Source organism: Mugil cephalus, chromosome 12 (genome assembly GCF_022458985.1).
Source record: "Mugil cephalus isolate CIBA_MC_2020 chromosome 12, CIBA_Mcephalus_1.1, whole genome shotgun sequence".
Lineage (NCBI taxonomy): Eukaryota > Metazoa > Chordata > Actinopteri > Mugiliformes > Mugilidae > Mugil > Mugil cephalus.
The window spans coordinates 430,678-444,821 of record NC_061781.1 but is presented as its reverse complement, the minus strand read 5'-3'; the positions used below and the strand labels follow the sequence as shown (position 1 = coordinate 444,821).

At 37.1% G+C, this 14,144-nt stretch overlaps 1 protein-coding gene across 1 annotated transcript; it reads left to right on the top strand.

Annotated features, from left to right (window-relative positions):
- The first annotated feature begins 4,877 nt into the window (after window positions 1-4,877).
- On the top strand, window positions 4,878-13,803 carry tnfaip6 (tumor necrosis factor, alpha-induced protein 6). The gene is made up of 6 exons (XM_047601163.1): window positions 4,878-5,018; window positions 6,262-6,399; window positions 8,088-8,249; window positions 12,596-12,824; window positions 13,373-13,413; window positions 13,499-13,803. The coding sequence occupies exons 1-6, from the start codon at window positions 4,919-4,921 to the stop codon at window positions 13,618-13,620; spliced, it is 792 nt and encodes a 263-aa protein (XP_047457119.1). The 5' UTR covers window positions 4,878-4,918; the 3' UTR covers window positions 13,621-13,803.
- Window positions 13,804-14,144: the final 341 nt, after the last annotated feature.

Sequence of the window (14,144 nt, the reverse complement as noted above, 5' to 3'; positions counted from 1 at the left end):
ATAGTGCGGAAAATACGGTACATTTATTACATGTACCATTACTGTTAAAGGAGACAGAAGAATAACTACTCATGTAAGAGAAGGAAAAGCAGAGGGAGACAAAGTAGCTATGGCTAACCCAGAGCTCTCAAGTCTCAGCATGAGACACACACCTTTCAATAAGTTCACACATTCACATGTGAGTGTGTGCAGTCGTCAAAGAAGAGCTGAAAATGGAAATCTATTGACAGACTAGCCATAGGGCAATGTGGGCAAGTGCCACAAATTTGTGCAATAAATAAAGTGGTGCCAAGATGATGCAGTACATAAAAAATAAAATAACAGCTGGTTAACTGGGAAAAAGATACAGAATATTTTTTTGGTTATGAGTGCATTTTCCTGTGACAGTTGACCCAATGAGTTGATGCATTAAATTACAACTGACCTTTGGCAAAACCCCACCCCCAAATGATCCTTGTTCAATCATGGAAGAGAGTAACCTGACATCACCCAATTATGGGTGAAAATAAACCACCAGCAGTAAATACAAATCCCCATATAATCAGTGTTTATTTTGTGTTGTTAGCATTCATCAGCTGAAAAGTGGGCGAAATGGCTACCGTTAGTCAGGCAGACACATAATGTTGTTAAATAGAAAAAAAAAAAAAATGGAGAAATGGGTGAACGACCACACTCAGTTGCTGGAGGTGTCATACCGGGCATTTACTCTTACCTCATTGAATCTCTGGTAATGACATCTGTCATCAATTCATAATCATTCCATAATGTTAAATTAATGAATCATAACATAAATACAGCATGAAGCTTAGCCAACTGTAATCCTTTAAGAAATGCTTTATAGTAATGTAACTCATATATCAACTATCAGGGTCCCACTGCTTTCCATCTATCTCCATCCGTTTTATGGCCTGAAGTCATACATTCATTCAGTTTTTGTCCCACTTTCTTAAGGGGAGCAGAGGAAATGTCAGTTTTATTTTAGGTGGTTCGAAGGATAATACATAACGCAGAAAAGTTGGAAAGCCGTGGGACCCTGATAGCTGATATGTGTAGTCTATGTTTGCGGCAAACACTTAATGATGATGATGCTAATGTTAGCTAATGTCAGTCGTCAGAGTTGTTAGTTATGTTAAAAATTCAAAATTCCTTCTATTAAGGCAAAGTAGTGAATGTTGATGCTGAACTAAAATGACAGTAAGTAAAGACAGAGCACAGAGTTACGTTACTGTAAAGCGAGGGTTAACATTAGCTGAGCTTCTTGCTGTATTTATGTCATGATTAATTAATTTAACATTATAGAATGATTATGAATTGATGACGGGTGTTATATATTACCCAGTGATTCAATGAGGTAAGAATAAATGTCTGGTATGACGCCTCTGGCCACTGAGTGCGGTCGTTCACACATTTCTTGGTCAGTAGATGGACATACAGCTCCTATTTTTTATTTAATTTTTTTTTCTTGTTTAATGTCGTTGATCATCGCTCGGCAACGACATTATGTGTCTGCCTGACTAACGGTAGCCATTTCGGCCGCTTTCCAGCCGATGAATGCTAGCAACACAAAATAAACACTGATTATATGGGGGTTTATATTTAGTTGTTTGTTTTCACCCAAATGGGGGCGTGGCCTATTTGTTACTCTCTTCTATACATTTTTTGGGACTAGAAGGAGCAGACAGGGTTTTTAGCAATAGTTAAGAATTATAAAAAATGATTATTAATTTATGAGAAAAAAAAAATGAATTGTGTAATATTAAGAACATATATTTTTTGGGTACCACCCTGTGACAGGGACCAATAACCTTAATATAGATAACAGTCTCGAAATAGACGGGTTAATTGAGGCCTGCAAGGCATTAAATATTTAACTCAATCAGTGAGTTGTGGGATTTCTCAGATTTTGCCACTGACCGGTCGGCAGACCCTGCTGACTACAATTATGTAAGACATTCATTTTTCACGTTCTGGTTAAGCCGTTATAATATCTTATATATATATATAATCATTCAATTCAATTCAATTTTATTTATATCGCGCCAAAAGCAATACAAATTGTCTCAAGACGCTTTACAAAACCGGCCTGCAGCCTGCTACCTCCCATTCTACTTTTTGAAACTCTAGGAACCACAAGTAGACCTGCACTTAGAGATCGTAGTGATCTGTTAGGACAATATGCTACTATGAGGTCTTTCAGATATGATGGAGCTAGGTCTTTCAAGGCCTTGTAGATAAGGAGGAGAAGTTTAAATTAAATTCTAGATTTTAAAGGAAGCCAATGAAAAGAACCTAAAACGGGGGTAATATGATCTCTCTTGATAATTCCTGTCAGTGCTCTTGCTGCAGCGTTTTGAAGCAATTGGAGGCTTTTTAAAGAGCTATTTGGACAGCCAGACAGTAATGAATTACAACAATCCAGCCTGGAAGACACAAATGCATGAGCTAGTTTTTCCGCATCACTCTGAGAAAGGATGTTCCTAATTTTGATGATATTACAATGTGAAAGAAAGCAGTCCTGGTCACCTGCTTTATGTGAGAATTAAAGGACATATCCTTGTCAAATATAACACCAAGGTTTTTCACAGTAGTACTGGAGGCCACAGCAATGGCATACAATGAAACCAGGTGATTAGATAATGAATCTCTGCCATGTTTAAAGCCAAATACAATGACTTCTGTTTTGTCTGAGTTTAAAAGTAGAAAATTACAGGTCATCCAAGCCTTTATGTCTTTAAGGCATTAAAGGCATGGAGTTTAACCAGCTGATTAGTTTCATCTGGTTTCATGGATAAATATAGCTGGGTATCATCTGTGTAGCAATGGAAGTTTATGCCATGCTTTCTAATAATATTGCTTAAGGGAAGCATGTATAATGTGAATAATATTAGTCCTAGCACGGAACCCTGAGGAACTCCATAGCTTACTTTGGTATATATAGAATAATCATTGTTTACATGGCCAAACTGGAATCTGTCTGACAGATATGATTTAAACCTCTAGAATGCTGTGATCAATAGTGTCAAATGCAGCACTGAGAATATATATATTATATATAATTGTTTTGTGTCAAAAAATGCCATGGCCTCTTTTTGGTGCCAGTCTGTCACTGACTTCAACACTTAATTTTCTTTTTATAATAGCTGCTTATTACAGTCTACAACCTATGCAGGACATTTGTTTTATGAAGCATGGTATGTTATCTCCTCCAAGCTAAGTTCAAAATTTGAGAGCCCTGGCTAACCGCTAAAGTTTAACAGACCAAAGATGATTAAGTGAAAGCAACATATAAGATTCACAAGGCTATGAAGAACAAGTGGTTGAGTAAAATGTGTGTAAAATCCACTGCTATACACCGTGTAGAACGTGTAGTAATCGCCAGAATGTGTTCAACAGTGTTTTCGTCTCCACCTCCAGTTTCTGAGAGGATTATGCACCTCTTTAGCTGCTGAAAGCTCCATTATGTTCACCATCTGATGTTTGGTTGTCGACAATTGGTTTTTATCAGAGCTTTTATGAAAAAGGAGAAGTTGTTTGGAAATGAAGCTGAGAGTAAAGCAAAGTAGTAAAACTATGAGCTGTAAATAATCCCACACAGGGCTGGAGAAAACATTTACATGATACTTGCTGTTTATAACAGATGTATCTTTTTGAAAACTATCATTGTAAAATAAAATACAACTACTGTTTTTTAAACAGATGTAAGATCCTCAACAATGCTGCTTTGTCTCCACAAATTTACATAATCATCAAATTGCCGAAAATACGCCGTTTCTGTTTGTCTTCAGAATGTGTGTCACATTACTAGATTTGTGGGAGGACATCCAACATCTGGAAAATCTTAAATCCGGGGGGTACTTTTGCTGAGCGATGCCAGACCCACTGTGGTCTAGGTCTGTTGAGCAACAGGACTCTGTGGAGCAACTTTAAACATTAACACAGCACACACACAAAAAACCTTTATTTCAAGTTTTTTTTGTTTGTTTGTTTTTTTACTGTATGTACTCTAAATTCATCAATCTAAAAAACTCTGACATCCTGCATCCAGTTAAGATAAAAACCAACAAGATGCAGTAAAAAAACAGGCTAAAAAAGCTTCTCAGCTGCTTGACGGAGACTGGACTTGAGCTAAAAGAAGAATGATTCAGAGACTGAAATAGTGACATAGCTCAGGGACTGAAGGAAATAAAAGAGTTTTTAAACAAAAAAAAGTAAAATTAATATAAAATTAAAAATATTATTTTTTGGTTCCTACATTTCCCATAATGACTCACGGTGTGTTTCATTTTTATCCGACCCCTGGTATTTGTGTTTTAACAGAAAATTTGTCTTAAATTTTTTTGGTTAGGGTTATTTTTATGGACATTTGAAGGAATTGCACATAAACTTCTTCAAATTGTTAAATAAATTTACATTGGTAAATGTACAGAGAACTAAAAAAATCCAAAGTAAGACACAAGACATGACAATATAAATGTAAAAAAAAATAAATAAAATAAATAAACCTCAAGAAGATTTCCTATTTCCAAAGGTGCATCTTTGGAAATAGGAAATCTTCCTGAGGTTTATTTATTTATAGGGCTCACATTCAACATTGTTCCCACATTTCTAGGTATTCCGTCGACATAAAAGTTATGGGAAAATTAGATTAAAAATGGCTTACTTCATGTTTATTTGAGGAATTGAAGCATGTTTTCAACCAGCTATGATATGAAAATAAAAAATAAAAACTAATTTATCTATGTCTATTGTGAGTAATTTGATGTTTCCTGGAAAGAGTAAAGGGGTACATGGCCTGTGATTAATTATCTTCCAGTACCTTATACTCCCCAGTCCTGTAGGGGGGCAGTGTTTTGTATATAAAGGGTAACTCAGCAGAGGAGCTCAGAGCTTCAGGACACATCTGGAGAGCAGCTGCAGGATGCAGTTCTTGACTGTGATCTGGACCCTCAGCTTTCTGCTGAAGGAGGCACAGGCGTGGGGCTTCAAAAATGGAATATTTCACAATTCTATATGGCTCGGTAAATATTTTCTCATTAAATAAGTTCTTACTGGTGTAACTAGAAGTTTCTGCTTGTTCTATGAGGTTATTGTATGGCTCATGATCAGCTTATTTCACTTGTGAAACATTTGTGTTACTTAAAACGGCATTGAAGCAAACTGCGAGAAGGAACCAGGATTAAAAGTCCGTGCAGCAGCTCAGCAGGTTCGCTTTGTGCCAAACTGAATGTTTATAACCTGGCAGAGAGCTGCATGCAGCCATTAAATATGGCTCTCCACCATATTCAACAATGACTTTCAATTTTTGCAACATCACTGAATATCAGTGCCAACAGAGTCTGTTTATGTTATAACAACAAATCATAACAGCCTATGATTTTCTCATCATGCAACTCAGACAGGTTTTTATAAGGTGAGAGAATTTTTTTTTGTCTCTCTTGAAACATTTGTTTGAGAAACTTCACAGATGCACAGTTCACAGCAGGAAATATGTGTCAATAGATCTGTGTAAAAATATTCATACCATGATCAAAAAGTGACTATTTCAGAGAGTGTCCCGCCACGTTGTGCAGTCATGCATGTGTGAAGCTGAGTGAAGCAGAGGACTCCACACTGAGAGGTCGGGGGAGTGTCCAAAACAGAAAAACAGTGTCACACAGTTTGTTCTTTTCCTGTGTGTCTTTATGTTCGACTTTCATTAAACCCCCAGAGTAGCACAAGGCAACGGTGGCAAGATAAGCTTTAAACCCAGAAAGAAACCTTGAGCAGATGTGTCAGTGACTTCTGTTTTGTTTTGGAGCAGGATGTTCCAGGTCATGCTTTATGTCTTTTAGGCTCAGAGTTTAACCAAGTCATTAGTTTCATCTGGTCTCAAGGATATATATAGCTGGGTGTCATCTGGATAGAGATGGACATTTTTGCCGTGACTCCTGATAAAATTTTGTAATGGAAGCATGTATAATGTTTCTGACAGATAGGAACAGCAAATCAGTCTAATGTGGTTGTTTTATTCTTGATAAAAGTTGATCAAGAAACCTATTACAAACGAAACACGAAAATCCCAAACCAGACAAAATCTTGTTCACCTGCCCATCTCTGATTTTACTTGCAAAAAAAAAGTCAAAACTACCAAATCTGGCAACACTGCTCCTTTCTAAAAATGCTGCCATCTTGTCTGTTTTGGACTTCACAGAATCAGTCCTTGACTTAAGCCTTTGAACTTGATGGTCTTGACAGATTTTTGTGTTTATCTCTCTTTGACAGAGCAAGCGGCCGGAGTTTACCATCGGGAATCACGTAAAGGGAGATACCAGCTGACATATAAAGAGGCCAAGGCTGTCTGCAAATATGAGGGAGGGAAGCTGGCCACCCACGAGCAGCTGGAGGCAGCTCGTCAGATAGGTCTGTAACTCATCCATGATTCAGGAACATTGTCTGACCTTGAGTCATCCCAACAGATTCACTCGAAGCAGATGCAGACTCATTGTTGAGGCCTGTTTGATCCATTAGCTCCATCCATTATTGACAGATTTCACAGCAAACACATCAAACACATCAGGTTACAGCAAAAGTGACAGAAGCAAAAATTGTTATTTTACTGGTTAATACATTTCTCATAGTGCAACGTCACATTGTCTTTCATTTGGATCCATTTTCTTGAATTCTTCATTTAATGTAAGTTTTGTCTTAAAAATTGTTACTTAGGACTATTTTTGTAGGGGTTCTATTGAAATTGGTAAGAATTACAAATTTTGTTCATCAACTACTTAACCTTTATTCAAACAGGTAAATACAATATGGTCAGTAAACATAACAACAAATGAAATGCAATGATATATATGCATCTAGTTTCGAAATAGGAAATGGTCCCGAGGTTTACTTTTTAAGTTTTTATCACCCATCCAAAATTGTTGTATGTCAACTTTAGTATTGGTAGAACTTGCAGCATCCAATTAGTGAAAAACATGACTCCCTGTACTTATATCTCACTGTTGTCTCTGTGACAAAAATTGTATCTTGGGATAAGCCTAGTACATGCAACAAGTGAGCAACAAGGGGCCAAGGTTGGCGCCTTGAAGAACTCCACTCCATTCAATGGTTGCACTACAAAGAAGGGTAAAGGTCACCAGGAAAGCACCAAGAGAGAAGCTGAGCTTTACATGGTCCAAGCAGTATTGTAAAAGCCACCTTCTTGGGTAGAGTAGTATTTCAGAGATTGAATCCAGACTCTTTGTAGGAGGTCCCTATTTCTGGCTGCTGTCTGCTGATTGTGACTCAACTTTATCTTTAAGGCTGCGTCTGACAACAGTATTTGATTTAGTCTTCAGAACAAAAAACTTCATAGTCATTTTTATCTTACACAGTTTTAGAAAACTCAGCTTTTAATTATTACATTTAGTGACACTGGCACTAACAACATTTTTATATATCGTCTTAAGGCAAACCACTAAATGTACAACAAAACATGTATTTTCTGAAACTTAAATTAAAGTTCAATAAACCCAGATGTTCAGACCAGTTCATTCTAGAGGGCAATACTCATAACTGTTGAAAAATATATAATAATATATAATAAAATTAAGTATAAACATAATGAAGTTGAACATTTAGAAGCAAAATAATTATAAAATAATTATACTTGCCTAAATTTCAGGCTTGCAGCTTGATTGATTTATTGTATTACTTTGTATTTGGACTCATACACACGAATCAATTGATTTGAGGAACAACTATGTTTATGTTTAAGTTTTAGTTAAATGCTGAATGATAATCCATACTAAGTCTATTGTCCACTGTTTAAATGTGTGTCAGTAAAAAGTCAGAAGGCAATAGCTTCATGTAGTGTAAAACAGCAACTAGTAAATACTTAGAAGAGAATAATTTAACTTCTTCCACCTAATTTGTAGCCACAGGGCTTGTGGGACTTGCTACCAGTCAGATAGACTAACACCCCTTATCATATCACATGACAGGGACCATTGAAAGACAGAGGTGTATTTTGAATGTCTTATATCCAAATAACATTCCATCATATCATATAAGGACTCAAGGATAAAACTGTATTTTCTTAGCCTTCTTCCTCTGTCCAGGTTTTCATGTGTGCGCTGCTGGATGGTTCGACAGAGGTCGTGTTGGCTACCCCATCGTCAAGGCTGGAGCCAACTGTGGGTTCGGGAAGGTTGGCATCATCGACTATGGATACAGGCTGAACAAAAGCGAGAAATGGGACGTATACTGCTACAACCCAAACTGTGAGTCGAGTAATGCACTTATAGGGGTTAAGGTGAAAATCACCATTAATGAAAGTACCATATTTGGTTCCTTCTCCTTAAGTGTTATACAAATGTATGTAAACATGTATTTAGACCATGTTACACTCAGCATTCATGCAGAGGTGGACCTTGCAGATCCCATTGGATCTGATCTGAGAATGCTGACTTGATCTTTACCGATTGGCTGAATACCACATGATTCCAAACCTCACTGAGAAACACAGGGACACAATTTAAAATGTGTGCTAAAGTTATGGTTCCTTGTCTCATAAAGGGCGGACAATGCATTTTAGTGTCTATCTGCTGCTGGACCCAAATGCAGGAACAGGAAACAAAAGAACATTATTGAAACTTGCAACAGAAAGTGCTGCAGACTAGACATGCCTGTTAAAGAAACTTCAACCACATGAAGAAAAACTGCACAACAGTGTTGTCCATGTTAATTCCAATGTTTTTAATAACAGATGCAACCTGGTTCTGGTTTAGGGATATGATTAAAGTCTAACTAACAAAAGAACAACTTGAAATAACACAATGCATTAACATTTATTCTGTATATTGAGCACTGATAATAATGAAACAGTGAATGTTTGGCCTCAAGGGAAGAGAACAGAATGATTTTCTGTTTAAACATTAAAAGTGGAAACGGTCAGATATATAAAGATATGGAGATACTGGTAATTATTCAGATGATAAGAAGAATATTGATGATAAGAATATTTTCGGTAACACTTTCTATGAAGGTTGTATTTATAATGCCCTATGAATGCACTCATAATGCTTTATAAGGTGTCTATAAAGCATTATAATGGTCATTATTACATCTATACATATTCACAAGTCGTTATAACCAACTTCATGATGCATTATGACAACTGGTTATGAATAATTATAATTTTAATCTGAATAGTGCATTATAAATATGTCAATATCTGCCTAGTTACTTGTTAGTTTTATAATGCATCATAACTACTTTGCTTTGCTAAATGTGTATAGTGATGCATAATGAGTTTTGACTTCGCCTATAGTGCTTTATATCTGTAGTTATAAGTATATGTAATAAAGTTATAATAATGAATACATCTCCCTACAGCACACTGTTATAAACAGCTATGCAATATCATAAGTGCTATTTGTCAGCGCTAAGTAAAGTGACAAGAATATGACACCATTATTAACAGATATAAGTTACTATGAGTAATTAAAAGGTGCAATGAACTAAGTCCTCAGTCTGGCATCTTTACCCCATATGCACAATGTTAATATCATAGGTGTTATTTGTCAGCTTTAGGTAAATTAGTGCAAATGAGATGCCTGGACAGTAAAGACAAAAGAAATGCATTTAGTTCACTTTATTTTCATTTAAACCAACACACATAATCAGAATGATTATCAATGCTCTGAGCACATTACACAAACACATGAAACACGTGAAACGTAAAAGTGACACGGCGTGGTCCCAGAGATGTGGCTCTTAAAAGTGCCTTTGGGTTGGTGAGGCGATTCAGGGTCAGAGGTCAGGAGATGGTTTGACAGCAACTACAAGAAGAACAGAGGCAAATCTTTAGTGCTCTAGCTGGGTTTGTTTTTTTTTATGCAGAAAGGTTTGATTGAAAACAAATAAACAGATCAGGTTTTTTTTTGTTTAAAGCAGCCTAATGAGACATTATGTTACCGCATATCGTGCAGGCACCGCAGATTACCCGTAAGTGGCTTAAGCTAGCTAGACGAAACTTACAAGACACGGCTAGTTTTAACTCACAAATTAGATCGTTTTCATATTCTTGCGTTTAATGATTGAAACCATTCGAAATCATTGCTTTAATATGTAAACGAAGTGCTTCATGTAAGCAAAATAAGGCATTAGATCAAAAAACACTAGCAGAACAGAGAGACAACCTACCTGTCCTGGAGAGGACTCAGTGGAGAAAGGAAAGAAAAGCCGCTTTACAACTAGTACATACAGTTAATGCTTTACGACAGTGGGAGGAGCTGGGGACGGAGGTGGGTGGGGTCAGAGGTCAGGGGTCATGAACTAAGGAATGACATTTCTACAATAATAATAATAATAATAATAATAATAATAATAATAAAAACGATATCAAAATAATATCTGACGGCATTCAATAAATGCGGACATTTCTAGAGATCCTGTATAAAGAAGCGGTTAAATGCCACCCCGGTGTCACAGTGGATGTGAAACTGTCACGAAAATTAATCTAGTGTTTGGTGCCTGCTGATTTTTCTCAAATTTTCATGCCGCTGGAAACGAATTTCAAATTGATGTATTTCAATTGGAAGTTATTTCGTGAGGACGGCTGTCAATGTGACACTGCGCAATGAAGAGGTTTGATTTAATTTCATTTAGACTAAATTTGTAATGGTCTTATTTCGGTTTTTAATGTTACGTCAATTTTGCTGCAGGATTCGGCACTTTGGTATTCGAAAAAAAAATAATGGTTATTTGTTATATTGGTCTCTTATACAGGATCGCTAGAAATGTCCGCATTTATTGAATGCCGTCAGATATTATTTTGATATCGTTTTTATTAATATTATTATTATTGTAGAAATGTCATTCCTTAGTCCATGACCCCTGACCTCTGACCCCACCCACCTCCGTCCCCAGCTCCTCCCACTGTCGTAAAGCATTGACTGTATGTACTAGTCGTAAAGCGTTTTTTCTTTCCCGTCTCCGCTGAGCCCTCTCCAGGACAGGTAGGTTGTCTCTCTGTCCTGCTAGTGTTTTGTGAGCTAATGTCTTACTTTGCTTACATGAAGCACATCGTTTACATATTAATGCAATGGTTTTGAATGGTTTCAATCATTAAACGCAAGAATATGAAAATGATCTAATTTGTGAATTAAAACTAGCCGTGTCTTGTAAATTTCGTCTAGCTAGCTTAAGCCACCTACGGGTAATCTGCGGTGCCTGCACGATATGCGGTAACATAATGTCTCATTAGGCTGCTTTAAACAAAAAACGTGATCTGCTTATGTGTTTTCATTCAAACCTTTCTGCATAAAAACAAACCCAGCTAGAGCACTAAAGATTTGCCTCTGTTCTTCTTGCTGTCAAACCATCTCCTGACCTCTGACCCTGAATCACCTCACAGACCCAAAGGCACTTTTAAGAGCCACATCTCTAGGACCACGCCGTGCCACTTTTGTGGCCTGTTTCATGTGTTTGTGTAATGTGCTCAGAGCGTTGATAATCATTCTGATTATGTGTGTTGGTTTAAATGAAAATAAAGTGAACTAAATGCATTTCTTTTGTCTTTACTGTCCAGGCATTTCATTTGCTCTAATTTACCTAAAGCTGACAAATAACACCTATGATATTAACACTGTGCATATGGGGTAAAGATGCCAGACTCAGGACTTAGTTCATTGCACCTTTTAATTACTCATAGTAACTTATATCTGTTAATAATAGTGTCATATTCTTGTCACTTTACTTAGCGCTGACAAATAGCACTTATGATATTGCATGGCTGTTTATAACAGTGTGCTGTAGGGAGATGTATTCATTATTATAACTTTATTACATATACTTATAACTACAGATATAAAGCACTATAGGCGAAGTCAAAAGTCATTATGCATCACTATACACATTTAGCAAAGTAGTTATGATGCATTATAAAACTAACAAGTGACTAGGCAGATATTGACATATTTATAATGCACTATTCAGATTAAAATTATAATCATTCATAACCAGTTGTCATAATGCATCATGAAGTTGGTTATAACAACTTGTGAATATGTATAGATGTAATAATGACCATTATAATGCTTTATAGACACCTTATAAAACATTATGAGTGCATTCATAGGGCATTATTAATACAACCTTCATAGAAAGTGTTACCATATTTTCTTATTGATATATTAGATCTATCTTTGGCTGTAGTGTTTTCATTTCTTTGTAGAGCTCATCAAACACCAAGCTGGTGATTGTATGTCTGTAGTCAGTCTCAGTCAGGAAGTTGTCCTCACTGCAGGTTCAGGTCAAATGTGAGGTGATGATAAAGAGACGTTGAGCAGCAACCACAGTCTTAGTCCCACCCTTTAAGTTCATCATCATCCCATTGCCAAGAATAAACTTGAGGGAGGAGAAAAAGACCCGACAGGATCAAATGAAAGCTGAGCTGACATATAAGTAACGCATTAATGAGAGAATTCATCATTCATTCTCAGTCTGAAAACTTGAAATAAGTAGTGAAATAGTTGTGACCTCTAGAGACAAAAGTCAGATGATATTGTTGTGGCTGATCAGTGTGTTATTCTGAATGGCAGACACTCTACCATGTGTCTTCTAGCGAAGGAGTGCGGTGGAGTGCTGACAGATCAGCAGAGAATCATTCAGTCTCCCGGCTTCCCTGAAGAGTATCAGGATGAGCAGATCTGCTACTGGCACATCCGGGTGCGTCTGAGTCAGAGGGTTCGACTGCACTTCCTGGAGTTTGACGTGGAGGACGACATGGCATGTCTGGCCGACTACCTAGAGGTCTACGACAGCTACGACGACATCTCAGGGTTCGCTGGGAGGTGAGGATTGGAAAACAAAGATCCCTAAAAAAGCAAGATGTCACTCTTACAGAAAAACTCTTACCTCTACTTCTTCCTCTCGGTTAAACTGAAGCTAGAATATCAGGAATACGGGCAGCGCCATCTTGTGAGATTGTAGCATAGACTGTTGGTATAGTGAACACCATGACAGCTCCTCTAAAGTGAAGCCAAAGCATGTGCTGTGTTCCCCCTGGTGGCTGGAGGCTGCAGTATGATCGTTGAGTCAAACTAAAACACTAAAGTACGTGTCAAATAAATTTTCTTCCAAAGATGGCTTCTGTCATTTTAGCTAGTTTATACGACATGTGTTCAAGTCTCTGTGGTCTCTATAAAAACAAGATATGAAATTATGATGATTTACAGTTGCAGTGGGAACATGAGAGTATGAACATCAAGATAACATGTCATCAATGTTTCTTCCTACACTCTATGGTCCAGACATGTTGGAGTGTCTTGTCCTGTCTCATCTCATCTTGTCTCATCTTGCTTTGTCTTGTCATATCTCATTGTTTTATTTCTGTTTCAAGGTTCTGTGGCGATTACTTACCTGATGACATCATCAGTACAGGTGAACTGTCCTCACATGTGCAGAGGAAAGTCTGAATCTCTTAATCTACCAGAATAAATTAATGCTGGTGTTTGATGTTTTCCAGGAAACGTGATGACGTTGAAGTTCCTCTCGGACGCTTCGATTACAGCTGGTGGCTTCCAGTTACAATATGTTGCTGTCAACGCGTCTATGTTTTCTCACAATCACACCAACAACCATCAGTGACTGATCCACTGCTGTCACTCTGATCCTATATTTATGTCTACTGTAATTAATGAGACTTTATAGCTGATTAAAGTACAACATCTGTGGAATAAACCTGTTTTAAATTGTTTTGTATTGTTCTAGGGGAATAAAAAATAAAAGTAGTTTGTGACCGACTGAAATAAATAAACAAAAATTCTTATATATATATATCTCATTTCATCTTCTACTACTGCTTATCCTCACTAGGGTCACAGGGGTTGCTGGAGCCTATCCCAATTGTCATTGTGCAAGAGGCGGGGTACACCCTGAGACAAACCATTCACTCACACCTAGGCCTTGGTGTCTTTGGCGGTGGAAGGACCCGGAGTACCCAGAGAAAATATGCAAACTCCACCCAGAAAGACCCGAGCGGACTCGAATCCAGACCTTCTCGCTGGGAGACCGCCCTATATATATTTCAGACAAATATATTCAAATATTATCATAATATAATATTTGTGGGAAAATCTTTTTTGTTTATTATTTACAAGAAAAGCTAACAA